At 45.8% G+C, this 20917-nt stretch overlaps 1 protein-coding gene across 2 annotated transcripts in view; it reads left to right on the top strand.

The window, feature by feature from the left end:
- Nucleotides 1-20917, top strand: part of ACADS (acyl-CoA dehydrogenase short chain) — a 138786-nt gene that overhangs the window by 96430 nt on the left and 21439 nt on the right. For both annotated transcript variants that reach the window (XM_086942846.1, XM_086942847.1), the window contains exons 4-6: nt 4413-4524; nt 5565-5716; nt 5889-6059. In XM_086942846.1, coding sequence (XP_086798972.1) covers nt 4413-4524; nt 5565-5716; nt 5889-6059 — 435 coding nt within the window. The remainder of the gene's footprint in view (nt 1-4412; nt 4525-5564; nt 5717-5888; nt 6060-20917) is intronic.

Raw genomic sequence — 20917 nt, 5'->3', positions numbered from 1 at the left:
CTCTGCACTCCCTAGTCACTCTGCACTCCCTAGTCACTCTGCACTCCCTAGCACTCTGCAGTCACTCTGCACTCCCTAGTCACTCTGCACTCCCTAGTCACTCTGCACTCCCTAGTCACTCTGCACTCCCTAGTCACTCTGCACTCCCTAGTCACTCTGCACTCCCCAGTCACTCTGCACTCCCTAGTCACTCTGCACTCCCTAGTCACTCTGCACTCCCTAGTCACTCTGCACTCCCTAGTCACTCTGCAGTCACGCTGCACTCCCTAGTCACTCTGCACTTCCTAGTCACTCTGCACTTCCTAGTCACTCTGCAGTCACTCTACAGTCACTCTGCACTCCCTAGCACTCTGCAGTCACTCTACACTCCCTAGTCACTCTGCACTCCCTAGTCACTCTGCACTCCCTAGCACTCTGCAGTCACTCTACACTCCCTAGTCACTCTGCACTCCCTAGCACTCTGCAGACACTCTGCACTCCCTAGTCACTCTGCACTCCCTAGTCACTCTGCACTCCCTAGTCACTCTACACTCCCTAGTCACTCTACACTCCCTAGTCACTCTGCACTCCCTAGTCACTCTGCACTCCCTAGCACTCTGCAGTCACTCTACACTCCCTGGTCACTCTACACTCCCTAGTCACTCTACACTCCCTAGTCACTCTGCACTCCCTAGTCACTCTGCACTCCCTAGTCACTGTGCACTCCCTAGCACTCTGCAGTCACTCTACACTCCCTAGCACTCTGCAGTCACTCTACACTCCCTAGTCACTCTGCACTCCCTAGCACTCCCTAGTCACTCTGCACTCCCTAGCACTCTGCAGTCACTCTACACTCCCTAGTCACTCTACACTTCCTAGTCACTCTACACTCCCTAGTCACTCTGCACTCCCTAGCACTCTGCAGTCACTGCACTCCCTAGTCACTCTGCACTCCCTAGTCACTCTGCACTCCCTAGTCACTCTGCACTCCCTAGTCACTCTGCACTCCCTAGTCACTCTGCACTCCCTAGTCACTCTGCACTCCCTAGCACTCTGCAGTCACTCTGCACTCCCTAGCACTCTGCAGTCACTCTACACTCCCTAGTCACTCTACACTCCCTAGTCACTCTACACTCCCTAGTCACTCTGCACCCCCTAGCACTCTGCACTCCCTTGTCACTCTGCACTCCCTAGTCACTCTGCACTCCCTAGTCTCCCCATTCACTCTGCACTCCCTAGTCACTCTGCACTCCCTAGCACTCTGCACTCCCTAGCACTCTGCACTCCCTAGCACTCTGCACTCCCTAGCACTCTGCACTCCCTAGCACTCTGCACTCCCTAGCACTCTGCACTCCCTAGCACTCTGCACTCCCTAGCACTCTGCACTCCCTAGCACTCTGCACTCCCTAGCACTCTGCACTCCCTAGCACTCTGCACTCCCTAGCACTCTGCACTCCCTAGCACTCTGCACTCCCTAGCACTCTGCACTCCCTAGCACTCTGCACTGTCCACTCTGCACTCTGCACTCTGCGCTCTGCACTCTGCGCTCTCCACTCTGCACTCTCCACTCTGCACTCTGCACTCTCCACTCTGCACTCTGCACTCTCCACTCTCCACTCTCCACTCTCCACTCTGCACTCTGCACTCTGCACTCTGCACTCTGCACTCTGCACTCTGCACTCTGCACTCTGCAGTCTCCACTCTGCAGTCTCCACTCTGCAGTCTCCACTCTGCAGTCTCCACTCTGCAGTCTCCACTCTGCAGTCTCCACTCTGCAGTCTCCACTCTCCACTCTCCACTCTCCACTCTCCACTCTGCACTCTGCACTCTGCACTCTGCACTCTGCACTCTGCACTCTGCACTCTGCACTCTGCACTCTGCACTCTGCACTCTGCACTCTGCACTCTGCACTCTGCACTCTCCACTCTGCAGTCTCCACTCTGCAGTCTCCACTCTGCAGTCTCCACTCTGCAGTCTCCACTCTGCAGTCTCCACTCTGCAGTCTCCACTCTGCACTCTGCACTCTGCACTCTCCACTCTGCACTCTGCACTCTCCACTCTGCACTCTGCACTCTGCACTCTGCACTCTGCACTCTGCACTCTGCACTCTGCACTCTGCACTCTGCACTCTGCACTCTCTACTCTGCACTCACACTACTCTGCACACTCACTTTGCACTCTGCACTCACACTCACTACTGTGCACTCACTAGTCTGCACACTCGCTACTGTGCACTCACTACTCTGCACACTCACTACTCTGCACTCACTACTCTGCACTCACTACTCTGCACTCTGCCCTCACTACTCTGCACACTCACTCTACACACTCACTCTGCACTCACTACTCTGCACACTCACTCTACCCACTCACTCTGCACTCACACTCTGCACACTCACTCTACACACTCACTCTGCACTCTGCACACTCACTCTGCACTCACACTCTACACACTCACTCTGCACACTCACTCTGCATAATATCACTAACTGGCTGTCCGAGGTTAACATTTTTTTAAATTACACTAAATGTCATTTAATCTTATTTTTCCACCCGGCCTGTGAATGAAACATTACTTCTGAGTCCATCAAGTAACTGATTATCGTTTATATAACACACATTAGCAAAATCCATTTATGGGGCTTGCTGTATGTTGGCACGTTGCCTTGTTCGTTCTAGCGGGATCCGATGTTGAACCCTTCAGTGTGGTAGTGGACAGTCCGACAACAGAGCTTTCACCTTTACATTGAAATATTGTTCATAATAAAACAAGAAGTCTACATTTTAATGCCTAAATTAGTTATAAGATAAAAACTTGGTTAAGGGTTTCATGGTATTAAAATCGTAAATCATAAAATGTTTGTAGATGAGCACAGTTAGTTAATTAATCTTTATATTTACTCTGATGGCGCTATACAAACTGATTTGTCTCTAGGCGCCGATGCTAAAAGGAGAAATTATTCTAGGCCATAACTCTAACTCCTGCGGGACAGTTCTCATTAGAGCTGCTGTACTTACACCAGGATGCACTTCTCAGAATATACTTTTTATGTGCGTCACACATTGTACAGGTCACAACGACACGGCTCACCCACTTGCTTCAATTACACAAATTTACTATATGTGCTTTTCTCTTTCCCTGCTGGGTGACTTTCCGCTAAAGGGTCATTTTGGTGTATCATTCCTGTAATATCCTTTTCTCATCATGCTACATAAAGCGCTCGCTCAGTGTCTACAGTAACAGAGAATGTGAAAGCAAACCAGCATGCATTCACAACAGCCTCTCCCCGTGCTTTTCTGTAGCCTCCTACCTGCTGGCCTCAGCGCCCGCTCTCCGGTGTTGTGGAATACAGCTGCACAGCAGCCGTGCCCACTTCAGGAGAGTTGAACCCTAGCTTTACAAGGCAGAAGCTGCAGCACATCCAGCCACTGATAGGAATGTGCCCATCGCTGTGGTTATGGGGACACTCTGAAAGAGTCTGAATAAAGTGCTCAACTGTTCCGTTTGAATAATAATAATAATGAAGTTCCTGAACGTTGCACATGAGCACTTTCCGAGTTGCACAACTTCAAACAAGCGGTCAATAATTAAAGCAGTCGATGTCTACACTGCGTGGAGTGGGAGGGTACAGAAAGGGCAGGCGGGTTGTGCGTAATGAAGGAGGGGGGAAGGTAATGGAGGAGAAGGGCAGGGATTAAAGATGTAAAGAAAGGGTGATGGAGGAGAGAATGACTACGTGCTCTACATGAAACGCAGCTACAGATGTTATAAAGCGCTGCTTTAGGACAGCGTGAGGGGGTCGGGAACGGGGACACGAACAGCGGGGGGGGGGAACGGGCACACGGTCAGCGGGAGGGGGGGCGGGAACGGGCACTCACCTGGACTTCTTCCGGCGGCCGTGGTCGGCATAATGACGAAAACAAACACTAAAAAAAAAAAATGAAACTCCGCCCACCGCCCGATGACGATGCAAAAAGGGTGGAGAGGGAAAAAAAATGCAGGAACGCCCACGAATCTGGTCCGGCCATGACGGACAGATCCGGCTTCCAATGGCTAGCCTCCATTTATGGAGCTAGCCAATGGAAGCAGAGGCGGGACTAAGCTTCACACTGTAAAACATAAAATTTCTCCTGGGCGGAGCTAGAAGCTCCGGCCCCAGGCGAAACCTAAAAACAACCAAGAGAACAACGTGGTGGCATACACCAATTACGGCCTATCTTGTGCGCGTTGCTAATAACTGGCACATTTTAGTGGTTTTGCACATTTTTTTCCAGAACCATAGCACGGTTTTGAACTCAGTTTTTTCAGTGAAAAAGTATATATCTCTATCTATTTAAGCATTTATTGCTATGAGGGAATAAAAGCTATATTGCGGTGCGTTTGTGCTAGCCTTTTATTTCTTTCTTATTATTGACATCATCTTTGTTTTTAGTCCCTCTATCTAGGCCCCATTTTGAAGTTTGGCTCTGAAGAGCAGAAACAGCAATGGATCACGCCATTCTGCAGTGGTGACAAAATTGGTTGCTTTGCCCTCAGTGAACCAGGTAATTATTGCATACAGAGTTGTCCGACGTGAGGCAGGAAGAGCAGAGTATAAAGGTATCATGCCAGGTGTACATATGGTCGCAATCACACCAGCATGGTTGTTACGTTATTATTTTTTATTTTACATTTTATTTCAGAAACTTGGAATAAAGTAAAAAAAAAAAAACGAATTATTATTCAGGCTCCCGGTTTTCAGTTTTTACAGATTTTTACAGATAAATACAGACATAACCATTTATTTTCCTGTCTGGATTTATTTTAAATGTAGATAAAAACGGAAATTGGATTATTTTTTGAGAGAATCTAAATGCCGTTAGTCATGACTGCCAGGCCAATAGAGGTGCAGATTTACCGGTAAGGGGTTAAAAAACAGAAAGGGATTTTAGTAAATTGGCTTAAAAAGCAGTAGATGTGCACAACCTTGATATAAAAATGTTTGTTTTCATATTAATGCATGAATTTATCATCTGTAGGTGTTCATGTCATTGAAACTTTCCAGGCGTTCAAGCATGAATGTACACTTACCAATTACATAAATGTGAAAATACACTAGTTTCAACTTTATTTTTTCACAAAACTCAAAATAAATATGGATAAATAAAGATGACATTAGCAAAAAATAAATACGGATAAATGCGGACGGAAATATAAAAAAAAAACAATAAATTGGAATCCCTGATTATGATTGAGGCAGTCATTAAGTATTCCATCAAAGACAACCATATTCGCATGGAAGCACTATCCACAGTTTGCAATATAATGCATGTCAAAATATATTTGGTATAATTATTGCAAATATATAATTTGTAGGAAAACATCGTATAAGCTGTCTTTCACATGAACCCACATGCAGATAAGATAACATTGCAGGAAGAGTGGTTAGCCCCATCAGGCTGTATGTGATAAGTGCTGGCTGAAGTTTCTGGTAAATGCATGGTCACACTGCCCGCGTTGCTTGGCAACACCCCATGAGAGATGAAGGTCTGAGCTGCAGAGGTCTTTTGTCAATCTTGTTATCTTTTCTGGCATCCTTTCCCAGGGAATGGCAGTGACGCAGGTGCTGCTTCCACTGTTGCACACTTGGAAGGCAGTGAATGGATCCTAAATGGTACTAAAGCCTGGATCACCAATGCTTGGGACGCCTCTGCTGTGGTCGTATTCGCCACCACCGACAAATCACTGAAGCACAAGGTAAATGGGGACACTTTTATCTGCCCATGGTGCAAATAAAATGAAAGCAGATCCTTTTCCAGGACTTAACACATCACTATCCTAGATGTCTTCTGATGAAGTCTGAATTAGTTCCTTTGGTGTGCAACAGGCTCTGTTGGTGCAGGTTGTGAATACTGGTTTTATTTTTCAGGGTATTAGTGCTTTCTTGGTTCCGATGCCAACGCCTGGACTCTCGCTGGGGAAGAAGGAAGATAAGTTAGGAATTCGAGCCTCTTCCACTGCCAATCTTATCTTTGAGGACTGTCGAATACCGAAAGATAATCTCTTGGGACAGCCTGGACTGGGCTTCAAGATTGCCATGGTAAGAGTGGAATCCTGTCAGAGGAGAGTTCAATCTAGCCCTCCCTTATCAGCTCATGATATCACCCTTGGCTTATGACTGTATTTTCACTTACCATTATTGTAATATTGAAGGGCACCGCCAAGTTGATTGTAAAAGACAAGTCTTATGTATTCGCGGTCATAATTCAGTCCAAGTGAGCTACATAAAAATGTTAAATTAATAAATAATACATATTCGAACATCACAATGTTAGTAGCTCCATTGAAGAAAATGCAGTGGCTCAGGGCTAATGATGACTGGTATAAGCCTTCTGCTCCAATGTTTGTCTTAGTTTCTTCCTTTTTAATTTAGAATATACTGCTCTCAGTAGGTGGAATTTTCTAATAGCCTTATGTCCCTTCTGCCTTTGGGGAGACTGGTTATTAAAGGCCCTATCCCTCGTTGTAGGCCTTCACCTGAATGTATGGCCTATAACCTGAGTTTAGCACCTTTAGCAACTGATATAGCCCTCATCAGGGGACCATAAGGCTATAATACAACATTGTAAAGTTGAGAGTTTCATTGAAGGCAGTGGCGTAGCTCGGGGCCAATATTGGCTGGTACAGATGTTCTGTCCCAACATTCTATTGGTTGGCTTTCTGTTTCCTTCCTTTTTAAGTTACTACATTCTGCCCTCAGTGGGTGGAATGTTCTAAAATCATTATAGCCGTTTTGCCTCCAGCTATACAGGTAGTTAAAGGCCCTCACCCTTGTTATAGGATTTCCGTGACAGCTAAGGTCGGTAGTTTGGGTTGGGGGTCTTTAATGTTAGTTTTAGCCCTCGGCTGTGGGCTACACTGCTATATGAAGGGCGCGGAAACAGCACACTTTTAAATCAACAAAGGAAACTCAACAGTTTAAAGGTACAGAAGTGGCAGGGATATAAGAGCCCAGAGGGGATAAGGAAAAACAGTGAACATTTCAATTAAGGGAAAGTTGAAAAATCAGTATTTGATGTTTTCTCCAATATATTGTTGAGCATTGATATCATAGTTTGGCTTATTGGCATAGACAAGCACTGCAACATGGTCTCTTTTGAAGCACTGCCCCATAACAAACTGAAAATGTTGATTTCCAATGCTGACTGCACATTGGACACTACTGCTACATTAAAAGATGACATAAGTAACAATAAGCATTGTAAGTGATTCTAGAAGACTGGTACCATTCTGGCCAGGACCAAGTGGCAAAGCAAAGATCCCAACTGTGTTTCTGCTGCCATAAGTAAGGCACAGAAATAACCTTTGACCTCACAACAATACTCCTTTATTTTGTTGATGTACTAAGTTGAGTGTTCACTGCTGGCACCCGAAAGACTTCCCACTTCAGTCATATACCTGGCCTCCACAAATTAGAATTTCATGAGATTCGTGATTCAGTTTTTTTTTTCTAAATTCCACTTCTCTTGCAAATTGAAAGGCAGAGAGGTCTGTTAAAAACACAGGCACTATCTTTGTGTGTGGAATGTATCCCTATAGCCAAAAAGGCACCAATTGTATCTTTCCTTAACACCTTGGCTGCTGCGCGAATTCCGCGCCGGTGCTAAACATTCCGATTGCGGGCGTGGTCGTGACGGCTCCCAGCCGTCATCAGCACACGCCCACCTTGACTCATGGCGGCTGGGAGCCATGATGAGTACTGAAGGGGTTAATTTCTATGCTTTCCCGATCCTCATCACAATGGAAAAAGGTATTACTCTGTGGTTATAATTAAAAAAAGACTATATTGCAGATAAACCAGTGCAAGTTTCCTTTTCTGTTGTTTATGGTCACCTTATAGACAAATTATCATCTGATGGGTCCTTCCTTAGTCTATTTGTTTAGGTTGCTCATTGCAATAGAAAAAAAACACATCCGAGTTACTTCACTGTAGAAGTAATATTAGACAAGTGTACACTTGGGTCTAAATTATAAAAGCCCACCAAAACAAGCCTAATGCATGTATCTTTCAGGTAACCATAAGTCATATTTATAATATGCAAGTGTGTGTGTGTATATATTCTGCTTACAGCCGCTCAAATAACCTAACAACCCCATCTTCCACAACATCTTTTATTTGAGAGATGCCAGTCAGGTCCCAACTAGCAAATCTCTTTAACGTGAACACTTCCTTCAGCACGGAGCCTTCACAATGCGGGGTTTCTATCGTGGCCTTGCCTTTCCAACCCACATGGAACCTTGCTCAATTCCAAACAGTTAAGGCAGGGGAAAGTAGGTCGGATCTACCCTTCCCATCATGTAAGTAGTGTGTCCAAGTGGACTGGTCCATAGTGCATCTGTCCAACCGAGCTGATGAGTTGTCTTGTGGGGCATTGATCTATTGGTTTATAGTCAAATGTTGGGAGACCCAATAATAGTATGCCCGTAGCTGTGGGTGGGCTGTATACCTCCATTGTATACCGATCTGTATTTTGGAACCTTTCTTGACTGAGATGCTGTCCAGTGCTCAACCATTGTTGTCCACTGGTGCAAATTCATTTCCTGTCCGTATGGTACTTTTGTGTTCACTGAACAGGATTTTGACCTTTCTTGAATTTTTTTCCAATGTAGGCTTTCCACCAAGGACATTTATTCAGCTATAATTGGTACCATCACAGGTCAAATGTTGTTTTATCTTGCGTTGTTAATCAGTTGTGGGATGGTGATTCACAGGAACCTTTATAAGGACTGCAGTGTTGTAATCCCAACATAGAAAAATATTTCAGCATGGTCGGTGTGGCTTGCATTTTTGTCTTGGTTTTGGTTACATGTTTTATGTTCCTGCCCCCTTGTTGGCGGATATTGTTTTATGCAGAAAGATAATTAATTTTCAGTTCATCTTCTGATTCCATGAGTTTCCATTGTCTGTTTATACTTCTTCTAATTTTGAGAATTTCTTCTGATTATTTATTTACATGCACCTGTTTGTTTGTAATTTCTGTAGTGTCCTAATGCATTCCCTCACTATTTCAAGAGAGTCCTCTTCATAATTTTTCTTATAACATTTCTTAATAATTTTTTCGTCTTTATGTATCTTTTTTTCTGTATTTGATACAATTCTTTTCACTCCAAGCCTTTGTGGGTGTAAAAAATGTTCAAATGAACTTTTCGGATGTAAACTGACACCAATTGTTTCTGATCATCTGTTTAGTGAAAAGTGTGGTTTTCTTTTGGCCATCCAAATACAAAACGTGTATGTTAAAATAGTGAACTGGATGTTCGAGGCATCTGTGGCTGTAGATTCAAATGCTTTTCATACTCCTGCCATCTAGTTTCAGGGTCCGTATATGTACAACTTGTTTCTCTTCGAAGAAGTCTTTCTAGTCACAAGGTAAAGTTATTCCTCATCTTGGTGATAATGCGCATGGGCATCAGCCCCATTTTTAGATGGTTTTCTTTCAGTCGTCTGGTTTGGCTGTGTATTACTGCGCTCTGGTTCGCGACCGTTTCTGACTCCTTTCCGTTCATAATTCACCCTTACTCTTGTTGGTATTGTTGTTGAATGCGTTCTCATCTTTGCGTTTCGAAATCTGGAAAACTATTGCTTGTCAGATCGATGTGTTCCAACAGTGTCCTTAAAGGCCTATTTTTCTATCTCTTCGACGTCACCTCAGAATGCCCTGCTGATGGAACAGACGATGTTCAGTTTCTGCCCGAGTTGCCACACTAAGTGCCCGTCGTTGTCTCCGAATCACAGGGAAGAAGACTACGAGGCCTGTTTCGTTAGAAGAAAACCTTACGGGACTGAAGGGCACATCGTAGGGAGATGCAGCATAGAGTAGTCGATAATACATTCGACATCTAAGGTTAACAGGATGTCTAGGAGAAGGAGGAGGAATGCCACAAGGTCTCTGTGGCTGAGGAAGAGAATTTTTCTGTCTAAGACTCTAGCTCCAACTTAGAATTTACCTCCAGGTGCAGGAACTTCCACCAGGTCAGCGTACTTTGAGTATTGACGTCCCCATCCTATCACCGAAAAAAACATTTGGTTCCGACCGAACATAAGCCTCCCAGGCCACCCCTGCAGCAGGCCATGGTCGACACTGAACATTTGCTGCAGATGCCTCACACTCTGGCGCGGACTAGAATCCTAACAAGGGTTCAAGTAGAATATTCCATATAACATAAAATACAGAATGTCAATCACATAAAACCAAAACCAAAGTACAAAAAAAATTGAAAAGTGATACCCCTACACAAATTCAAATATGTACAAAATTTAATAAGACAATAATAAAAAGTCAACAAATAAAGGACAATGGCGCTCAATGAGTTAAAAAAAAACCATTAAGACAATAAACTGTGTAAACATAAATAGTGGCTAAGGAAAATTACATATACACTGTTTGGACAAAACAAAAAGAAGACTAGCAGAAAATGTGTCCTCTTCAATCAAGGCCACATGTAGGCGTTGACAGCGTTTCGACCTCATTAAAGTTGGTTGGTCATCATCGGGACAAACAATATTCAGTACAGGAGCGTCCAATAGAAAAATCCAGTACTATAATCTATTCACAACGAGTTCACAGCACAGAAATTAGTGTGCTCCACTTGCATATAATCCAAGTGCAATTGCACAAAACAAGTAATTAGGCAAAATCCAGGGATGTTTACTGTCAGTAATGACTCTACTTAAATCACAGAGGAAACCAAATTACTCTCCGACAAAGGGCCAGGCATTATTTAGGTGGTCCCTCAACTCAAGCGTAGGTGCTCCAACTACGAGCAAGTATTCACGGAGTGCACCATGCAAGTCGTTTTGGCATCCCAGCAGAAAACCGGTTGAAGCCATTGGCTTCGACACTCAGCCGACCCTCTTCATCTTCGGGTTTGATCTCTTCGGAACCAAACCCAATCTCAGCACTGAAAGTTTTGAGACCAGCATCCAAATCAGATCTTTGTATTCCGGTGGAACCAATACTCCAAACGATGCAGGAACGACTTGATCCCCACCAGAAGCCGCTACATATACAACCTCAAACTGGCCGCATCTCAACTAAGACTGTGGTATCTGCGCCACCTCTATCAAAGCGCCAACTCTCCTTTGGAGAAGCAATAGACTTGCTGTACCTGTTCAAAAGGAGGAAGAGAAACAAATCTACTAGTCTCTTGCACCCGCCTCTACCTGCTACTCCATCACCGCCTCGGACCTTCATTCCCCCACCTTCGCCATCTTCACCCTCTCCACCTCATCCTTAGGGTGATCTCTTATACATCACTCCACCGAGCTCCCCACATTCCTTCACGGGTGGGCACAGTGGGGCAGATGATTCTTATGATGCACCATAGCCCCCAGATACCTAGCCAGATTATGACATTGATCCCTAGCGGGACACATTCAGACCTATAACCTGCCAAACCATCGCCTCCTGATGACACCACCTCATATGAGGAACTCCTCAGCAGGGCTGCACCGTACCACCTGGTCCCCCTCCACAAAGAGCCTAAAAATGAAGGATTTCCTCTTTGAAACCCTATTCAGTATACATAGGGCTACCCAATACCTCCCTATGTTAAAAGGCATGATGTGTCCCACCGATGACATCTTTAAAGGCCCTGCATGAGCATGCATTTTCACTCACAATTATCACTCCCAGGGTTGACAAAGAATTGAAAGCCGCACCCTCAGACCCTATTTACATCCGAGGGCAAATTCCCCCTGATTCTTTAGTTGTGTCCAATGCTAACTCGCAAACCACAGCTAACCCTCCATCTCCTAATAAAGAGTCTAAGCTACTTTATGCTTCAGGGAGACGAGTAGTGGCGCAGTATGCCAATCACTGGCAGATTGCAAATATTCAAGGCCCATTAGCAAGGTATGATTGCACCCATTGGGACGAAATGGAGGAACTCCTCCAGTACCTCCCAGAGCAACATAGGAAAACAGGTACAGGAACTCGTAGCGGAGGGCAAACTCATTTCCAATAACTCCATTAGGTGTACCCTGGACTTCGCGGATACAGCTGTCAGGGCTATTAATACCAGTGTGTTGTTACACAGACATGCTTGGCTGCGTATATCTGGCTTCAAGCCAGAAGTTCAGCAAACACTTTTAAATGTCCCCTTTGACAAGTAACACCTGTTTGGTCCACAATTGACCTAGCGTTAGAGAAGATGAAGAAGGACACGGAGGTTGCTAAGTCCATGGCTCCACTGCAAACACCCACACCCCATGTCTCCTTTCGCCAGTCCTCTTAAAGGGCAGGCTCAAAAGCAGCATCTTCCAATGCCTCTTCATCATATTGCGTGCAAAGTCACAAGGCTATTACAGGGGCACTTACAGGTCACACGGGCTGAGTCAATGCCAGACATCCTCCACCAGTGCGTAAATTGAAGGGGAAGGATTAACGACTTACGTTTGGAGTTGCAGTTCCATGAGGGGACTATCCTCCCGGCTGGTACGAGTACAGATGGCAGAGTGAGGTTGTGAAGACTATGTTGTCCCTATGCAGTGGCTTTAATATGTGTGACGCCCTGAAGAAATTGCCAAAAAGTTAGATGGCAATGAAACATGCCGGCAAGTAAAGTGGTGTTGGTTGGATAGTTAGTAACCACACTCACTTTTTTTAGAATCCACACCCAACACAGGAGACAGAATAAAATTGCATATCTGTGTTGCTGTGTGGTTTATATGTTGTTTGACACTATATTGGTTGTCTGTGGTTTATTTTCACTGCATACCTTCACAAAACACTTTCCTTTATTTGTGTTTTTTGGACACATTTTTCTTTCCGAGCTTGATGGTGCCAATGATGAGAACAGGGCAATCCTGGTGAGTACCTGCCAGGTTCCCGTTGGTGGTGCGCCCGTGAGGTGCCATCTCGCTCTCGCACACTTTTTCTTTCTTCTGTGTTGCATTTTGACACTAGGGTGTGTGTGTTTTTGTTGTCTCACAACTGAGATTTTACTTTCAGGGAATGGGCTAACATTTAAGGAGGCACCAACCTTGGATATATCTACTACCCCAATAATTAAAGAAAGGGGAGTAAGCTTGTAATGTTTGTGCAACATATGGTATAACTCAAAAGGGTTAATTTGTAAGTGCCTATAAGGTCTAGGTCAATTATATATTGATTGCACTTACAGGTGTAACAACTCTAAAGGTTGTGGCAGAGGTGCTTCCTCACCTAGTGCCATACCCACCACAAGAAGTACTCTCTTGTCCGGCCTCCTCCCCCCCCCCCCTGATCATTTAACACCTGTCGAGTTGATTACAACAGTTTTTCCCCACCTGGAGGTCCATAACATCGGATCAGTGGGTGTTGGACATTATCCAACATGGTTGTTGTCTGGAGCTCATCACCACATCTCCAAACATTCCACCTTGCACTCACAAACTCTGTATGAAAAATCAAACACTGCTCAAACAGGAAGTTCAACCTCTGTTGCTCAAATGAGCTATAAAAGCTGCCCCTCTTCAACATCAAGAGTCTGTGGTATACTCCCTCTATTTTCTCATCCCCAAAAAAGACGGGTCACTACAGCCCATCCTAGATCTAAGGTCCATAAATCATTATATCCTGTCATAACATTTCCTTATGGTCATCCTCCAGGACATGATCCCACTTCTCCAGCAAGGTGGCTTTCTGTCAGCAATAGACTTAAAGGATGTCTACTTTGACACCCCAAGCTATCCAGCACTCCACAAATACCTCAGTCATAGCTGGCAGACATTATCAGTTCAAAGACCTCCCAAACGGGTAACTACTGCACCCCCGGTGTTTCCCAAATGCTTAGCAGTGGTAGCAGCACATCTAAGCAAACAAAACATCCATGTTTTCCTGCATGTGGATGGCTGGCTTTTCAAAACGCACAAAACCTGTTAAAAAGACGGCCATTCCTCTACCCTGTTCCACAAATCATACTGACAGCGGACGCATCCCTCACAGGATGAGGTGCTCACATGCAGGATCTCACAGTTCAGGGTCTTTGAGACAGCAAACACCAGGCTCTCAACATCAACTACCTTGAGCTTTAAGCTGTTCACCTAGCATTGAAAGTGTTTCTACCTCATCTAATAGTCAAGGTTGTCTTAGTCCGGACTGACAGTATGACAGACATGTACTATGTACAAAAACAGTTATCACGCCTATTGCAGACCATTTGGCGATGGACAATACATCACAACAAAGCAAACACCAGGAGATGATGGACGGAGCGCTGAAACTTGACAGACATCACAGACAGGCAAATCTCTGAGGAAGTCTGGGCAAACCACCTCAGGTCCCATTTCCACCGAGGTAGTGACCAGAGAAACTATGATCAAGCAGATCGAAACGAAGTAGATTGCCAAAAGACACACAAGTCCTGGGCGGAAAACAATCTCGCCGTCTCTGAGAACTCAGTAACAGTCACATCTTCTGAGGACCCCCAAACCAACCACACAGATGCCATCAAACGGGAGATAGGAAAAGGGAGAAGAGAAGGCGCCCCTGGTCCAAATGGGCTGCCTTCAGCATTGTACAAACAGGAGGCAACCTTCTGAGCAGAAGCTCTGGATCCACTTTTCAGAGAAATTAGAACACTGAACACCCTACCTAGCTCATGGAGAGGCTCAATCATCTCCCCTATCTACAAATCCGGAGACAAGTCGGATCTATAAAATTACAGGCATTATTAGACAACGAAGCAACATTTTTTGCTGGTTTGCTATTGGAGGATCTCCAGGCTTGGGCAGAAGAAAAATCCATAATTCCACTACAACAGACTGGCTTCATAAAATCGGTTGGGACAACGACAAACATACTAAGCATGGCCATGCTTATGGACAAGGCTGAGGCCACACGGTCGTCTCTATTTTTATGTTTCATTGATTACAAAGCCGCCTTCGATTACGTCTACCGCACCAGACTGTGGTCCAAACTACACAGCTGGGGGCTGCCACAGCCTCTACTCAAACTAATAATGAACCTACATACAAATACGTGGCTACAGGTGAAGCTGGGAAACGAAACGCATCTATCAAGGCGCATACCCACGGAAAAAGGGCTAAAGCAGGGTTGCGTCTTGGCACCCACACTTTTTAATCTGTACATTGCCGATTTAGTCCCGCTACTAACCAGCTGCAACTCTCATGCCCCGAAATTAGGAGATATTTCATTACCTTGTCTCCTCTACGCAGATGATAGTCCAGATCAGCAAAACAAAAGTAGGGCTACAACATCTCTTAAATACAACGCAGGATTTTTCCCAAGCAAACGACCTGACGATTAACCTAGACAAAACAAGAACAATGATAGTCAGGAGGAAAAGACGTCAAACTGCTGCCTGGTTCTGGGGTGAGACCAGAATAGAGGACACAATGGAATACAAATATCTAGGCGTGAAGTTGGATACAGGCGGCCGGTTTGTGGCACAGAAGAACAACATAAGGCACAAAGGTCTAGCACTGGCAATTACCCTAAAAACACTAAACTCTAAATTAACAGGCCCATCCATCCTACCACTCGTTGAGGTTGCTCGGGCAAAACTCCTGCCAACAATCACCTATGGCAGTGAGGTACAGAAAGGGAAGGATGCAAAAATACTGGATGCCACAGTAACAACGGCATATAGGGTCATCTTTGGGCTGCCGAAATACACCTCACCCGCCCAAATCAGACTTGAATGTGGAGTTTTGAAACAATCACTTGCTAGACAAGGGGCCTTTATCATCACTTGGGACAAAGTGCGAAGAGCAGAACGTGGCACGCTAAACTAACAATTGTGGAAGGAGCTACAATCGCACCCCGCATTACCAGCCGTGAAATATCTACACAGCAGCCTTCGTAATTTGAGGCTAAATCAGCTCTGGTAGACACTGACAACCACCCCTACTTTAAAAAAATTAGTGTGGAAAACTGAAACTCCTTTCATGGCTGGAGGACAAGGATGCACTATCAAAGAGATCCCACGGCTGGATGACCCTGAACACATACACGAAGCCGGGCATACAAACCTACTTCAACTTGGGTTATGATAAAAACATAAACATTGCTTTTATGAGATATAGGCTCGGATTGCTCCCTTGCGCCGAGCAGCTCCCTCTCTGGTTTCAGATCCAAGCTGGCTCTGCGTGCCTCCTGTGTGGATCGGCTCAGGAAGACATGCTGCACCTACTATGCTCCTGTAAAGAACTTACAAAGGAACAAGTTAAATTTCTGAAACAACTTTTTAATCAACTTTTTAATCAACGAGGGATCCGCACCACGAGGCAAGCTTTGCTAGCATGTTTTGAACCAAGCGACCCACAATTGAACTGTAGAACAGTAAAATATCTGAGACTGTGCGGCAGCAAGATGCCAGAAATTCTGACAATAGGAACCGAACCAGAAATAGCACTTGCATAAACGCAAGGGGTCTGCGAACACTGAGTATATGATTCAGGAATCCAGACAACATGGCTTTTTAGAAACAAGAGTTTTAATTATGTACATGACAGTTTTTAAATGAGTATAATTTTTGTATTGCAATGGTTTTAATTAACTATAAACTTGAAACTTGTAGTCTATGCAAAGCATGTGTAGCTACAGCACACATGCCTTGAACGGATTATGTCACTTGTCCAGTAAGCATCTGTTCTTGGCATGTAAAGCTGTAGATTCACATGCACACTCCCACCTCTCCAGACACCTGTAGTTGTTGCAGTTTATATTATTTACGTTACATACGCATGGACATCTCTTTACTACACTCACTTACTCTATTCTCACCCTCTTATGGGAAAACAATTTAACAATGGAGTTGATGCCATGCACACCATCACCAAAAGGATGTGCCACCTTACCTCGTGACTGGAAAGACTTTGAAGAAAAACAACTTGCAAACATCCAGACCCAACACTAGATGGCAAGGAGCATGCAAAGCATGTGAATCTACAGCTGTACATTCCAGGAACAGATGCTTACTGGGTAAGTAACATAAACCTTATAGTCTGCTCCCTTACCGAGCCAATGTTGGTAAGTACTGAGAATGTGAAGAGGGCGAATATGGAACTGCACTTGCGCATAGTTCGTGGTCTGAATAGATGTGTTCCCTTTCAGTGTGGATTGTCAATGATTATAATGAAAAACAGAATGAATCTTCACATAAGAGGAGATGCAAGTGTTAACGTTTATTGCAGTTATTATGAGCAAGGGAAACAATACTGTCACACAGCAGAAAGAAAGTTTCTCACCTGACTGCATAAGTAGAAAACTGCAATGGCCCTGGTCTGGCTCTGATTGTAATGGTATTTCTAAACTGGCACATTGTATGAAAATGCTATGTTCTGATTCGTGGCTGTCTAGGCAAAATCTTTCGGGGAGTGTCAGCTCCTTGTATTTATCCCTTGCAGATATGTGGAAAGCTGGTGAGGAAGGCTTCCTTTTCTGTTGGCATATGACACACACTGTCAGTTTGTCCGTGATTTTTTTTACCAGCAGCTAAGGGAATTCAGTGCCTCTTTCCACAGCCAAAGATTTACACATACCCTTGGTGTCCACTGGTGAAGCAGCTGGTTTCCCCCGGTGCCTCACCTCCAGTCAGCTGGTAGAGGACTTGGTGTCATGATGGAGAAGTAGTAGTTTGATTTGTTTTTGGATGTCTGGCCTCTATCGAGACAATGTGTCTGCAACTGGCAACAGTGGCAAAAATCTCCTAATTACACCAAACAGCTCAGACACCTTTGTCAAATCCATACCTTCTATCATTCCCTCTTTGCCTCCTTCCCCAATCAAAACAGTGTAACTACCAGCTGACTGGCAGAGAGAAGCAGAACCTTTCATGCCACCAGTAAAGAAGGTGTAAACTTGCTTATTGTCAAATGTCAAATGTCAAAAGCTTTTATATAGCGCACTTATCACCAGAAGAGGGCTCAAGGCGCTATTCCTGACTCAATAGCCTAAGAAAGAGCCACATCGTGTTAACAAAATTGTCTGAGAAAGTGTCCATTAAGATTGACCAGATATATAAAATTGGACAAGTCTTTGATCCTGGTATTTCAGAAAAGTGCTTGTTCCTCACCTTTTTAGGTCGAGCTGGAGAAAGCAATGCGAAGCATTGCGTCCAGCGAAGTATCTAATGTTGTCCGCTTCCAGGGAATCTGAGACAGGGGTCGGGGACACGCGGCAATTGGTGTCTGTGGACGCGCACGTCCAGGCCGGCGCCGTGCACATCTCCTGCCTCACATTCCCTGAAGTGCGGAAACACACACATACACACGTGCATACACACAAGTGGAGTGGTGTGGCTCACTGGTTAGAGGCGGCAGACCTGTAAGCAGAGAACGGCCCGGGACCAGGGTTCAATTCCCGACGCGGCAGGGTCTTGGACCAGGGTCAACGGACTCGATAATTCTCGCCTCAGTGCCTACTCTAACCAGGGAACACACTCGGCAACTCTGGGCATTAAGCTTACCTCATCTCCACAACGGCCCCCCAAAGACGCCGGGGATGCCTGGTTTCACCCTGGAGATACCCAGTAAGGGACCATCTCACAGGGAAAACCAGGACGGGTTCCCCAGCGGTCTATAGCGCCAGGACACTGAAACAACTTGACCTTGAACCACGGAGATTCCTAATGAGGCTACTTAACATCTCTCTCACTGAATCTCGGGTGGAACAGGACTGGAAACATGCCATGGTCGTCCCCCTGCTAAAAAAATCTGGTGCTGACATCACAAATCTTGCTAACTTCAGGCCTATATCCCTGCTGCCAGCCTGTTCCAAAATATTGGAGCGCCATGTTAACACCCAGCTCAATGAGTTTGTTGAAAACGTGGGATATCTTCATCCATCCCAATCAGGCTTTCGCGCTAATTATTCCACAGAATCCGCACTCCTTGGGGTGACTGAGCGACTCCGACACGGTATCGATAGCGGTGAGACCTTTGCGCTTATTCTTCTTGATTTAAGCGCTGCTTTCGATACCGTGTCCCATTCCATCTTATTGGAGTCTCTCTGCTCCCTTGGTGTTGTTGGACCAGCGCTTGCCTGGGTGGCCTCATTTCTCAATGAACGCACCTTTCAGGTTTTCTCAAACAAAGCTGAATCTGCGATTCACTCCTCTGCTTACGGCGTCCCTCAAGGGTCTATATTGAGCCCTCTGTTGTTCAATATTTACATCAGACCACTTGCTTCTATCGTAGAGGACGCCGGTCTGTCTATATACTCATATGCAGACGACACGCAGATTGTGTTTTCTTTGTCTAGCAGCAGGGCTCAGGACACTTCTGCCCTTAAAACTGGCCTTTCTCGTGTTGCAGCTTGGATGCAAGCGCATCTGCTAAAGCTCAACGGTGACAAGACCGAGGTGATCATACTAGGCAAACATAAAGATCTGTGGGGCTCTTGACACTGGCCCAGTGATATGGGTCCGCTGCCTACCCCCGTGCCTGTTGCTCGTAACCTCGGTGTCCTGATCGACGATAAACTCTCGATGAGGCAGCAGGCAACTAAGGTCGCTGCAATCTGTTTTAATACTCTACGCTGGCTGCAGAAGATCATATGGATGTTGCCTGAGTCCACTCGAAGAACTGTCGTACAAGCCCTTGTGATGTCCCGCATCGACTATGGTAATGTGCTCTATCTAGGAGCAGATAAAGCCACAATCAATAAACTCCAGGTTGTACAGAACTCAGCTGCTCGCCTGCTGCGCAATGTTCCACGTAGAACGTCCGCAATGCAAGCTTTGCGTGACCTTCACTGGTTAAAAATTTCTGATCGTGTGGTCTTCAAAACTTTGTGCTTCCTATTTAAGATTCGTCAGGGTTTTGCTCCCATCTACCTGCACAATCTTGCCCAGCCATATCAGCCTGGCCGCTCTCTTAGGTCATCCAACAATGGCAATCTTGTGATTCCTAGAATCCGACTGGCAAAAATGGGAGGCCGTTCATTCGCATATCTAGGACCTAAGATGTGGAATGCTCTCCCGTTGGCGCTAAAAATAGAAACTAGTCTTCTTGCTTTCCGCAAAAAATTGAAGACTCTTCTGTTCCAAGTTCTTCGGTTCTGTTTTTTTTTCTTTCAGCAATTGCTTGTTTTCTTCTTCAGTCTGTCCCTGGCGCCGGGAAACCCATTGCGGGTAGCTGTGCGCAATACAAGTTCAATAAATAAATAAATAAATAGAGTAACAGTGCGCTTTACAAGTATCCCACATTTACATTTACAAGCAGGCACTCACACACACACACACACACACACGCACACGCGCGCGCATGCACACATGCGCGCATGCACACACGCAGGCACGCACACACGCAGGCACACAGACACACGCAGGCACACACACGCAGGCACACACCCCTCTCCCCCTTACCTCACCGGGCTCGCACCATCTGGAACACGCCGGGCTTCTCATGGGAGCCCCGCAGAGCACTCGAGCTCCTCTGCCAGGCCAGCACGAAGCGGGGCTCTCCCCTTAGGCATGGGAGCCCCGCAGTGCTATCCGCTGGTCTCCACCCGGACCCCCTCCTGGAACCCGGGACTTCAGCTGCCACTTCGCTTTCGCTCCGGGGCTCGCTACTCAAAACGAAACTTAGGAATGGCGCGCATGCGCAGGCAGCCCCCGCCCTCCGGCATAGAGACGGCTCAAGGCGCCGAGGGTCATTCTCAGAAGCGTCTCGGGAGGTGCGGCTGAGGGGAGGGTGGAGTCAGACCAGGAAGTAGTAAACAACTATATCTGCCTGGCTGCCCGGGAGCCCAGCTGCTCCAACTGTAGAAGAGGGCTTTGTTTACAGCTTCCCGAAGATCTTCTGGAGAGCGAGTGACCGGAGCCCCTCCACCATGGCGGAACACCCCAAGAAGCAGCGCGCGGAAGGTAAGGGCGACGCCAATCCTCGTAGGCTCTCACGATTTTATCACTGCTTCCCCCCGTTCTTTCGATCATCCTATGTATAGTAAA

This window comes from Lissotriton vulgaris, chromosome 11 (genome assembly GCF_964263255.1).
Source record: "Lissotriton vulgaris chromosome 11, aLisVul1.2, whole genome shotgun sequence".
NCBI classification, from domain to species: domain Eukaryota; kingdom Metazoa; phylum Chordata; class Amphibia; order Caudata; family Salamandridae; genus Lissotriton; species Lissotriton vulgaris.
The sequence above is the reverse complement of the archived record's forward strand: the minus strand, read 5'-3'. Positions and strand labels throughout refer to the sequence as shown.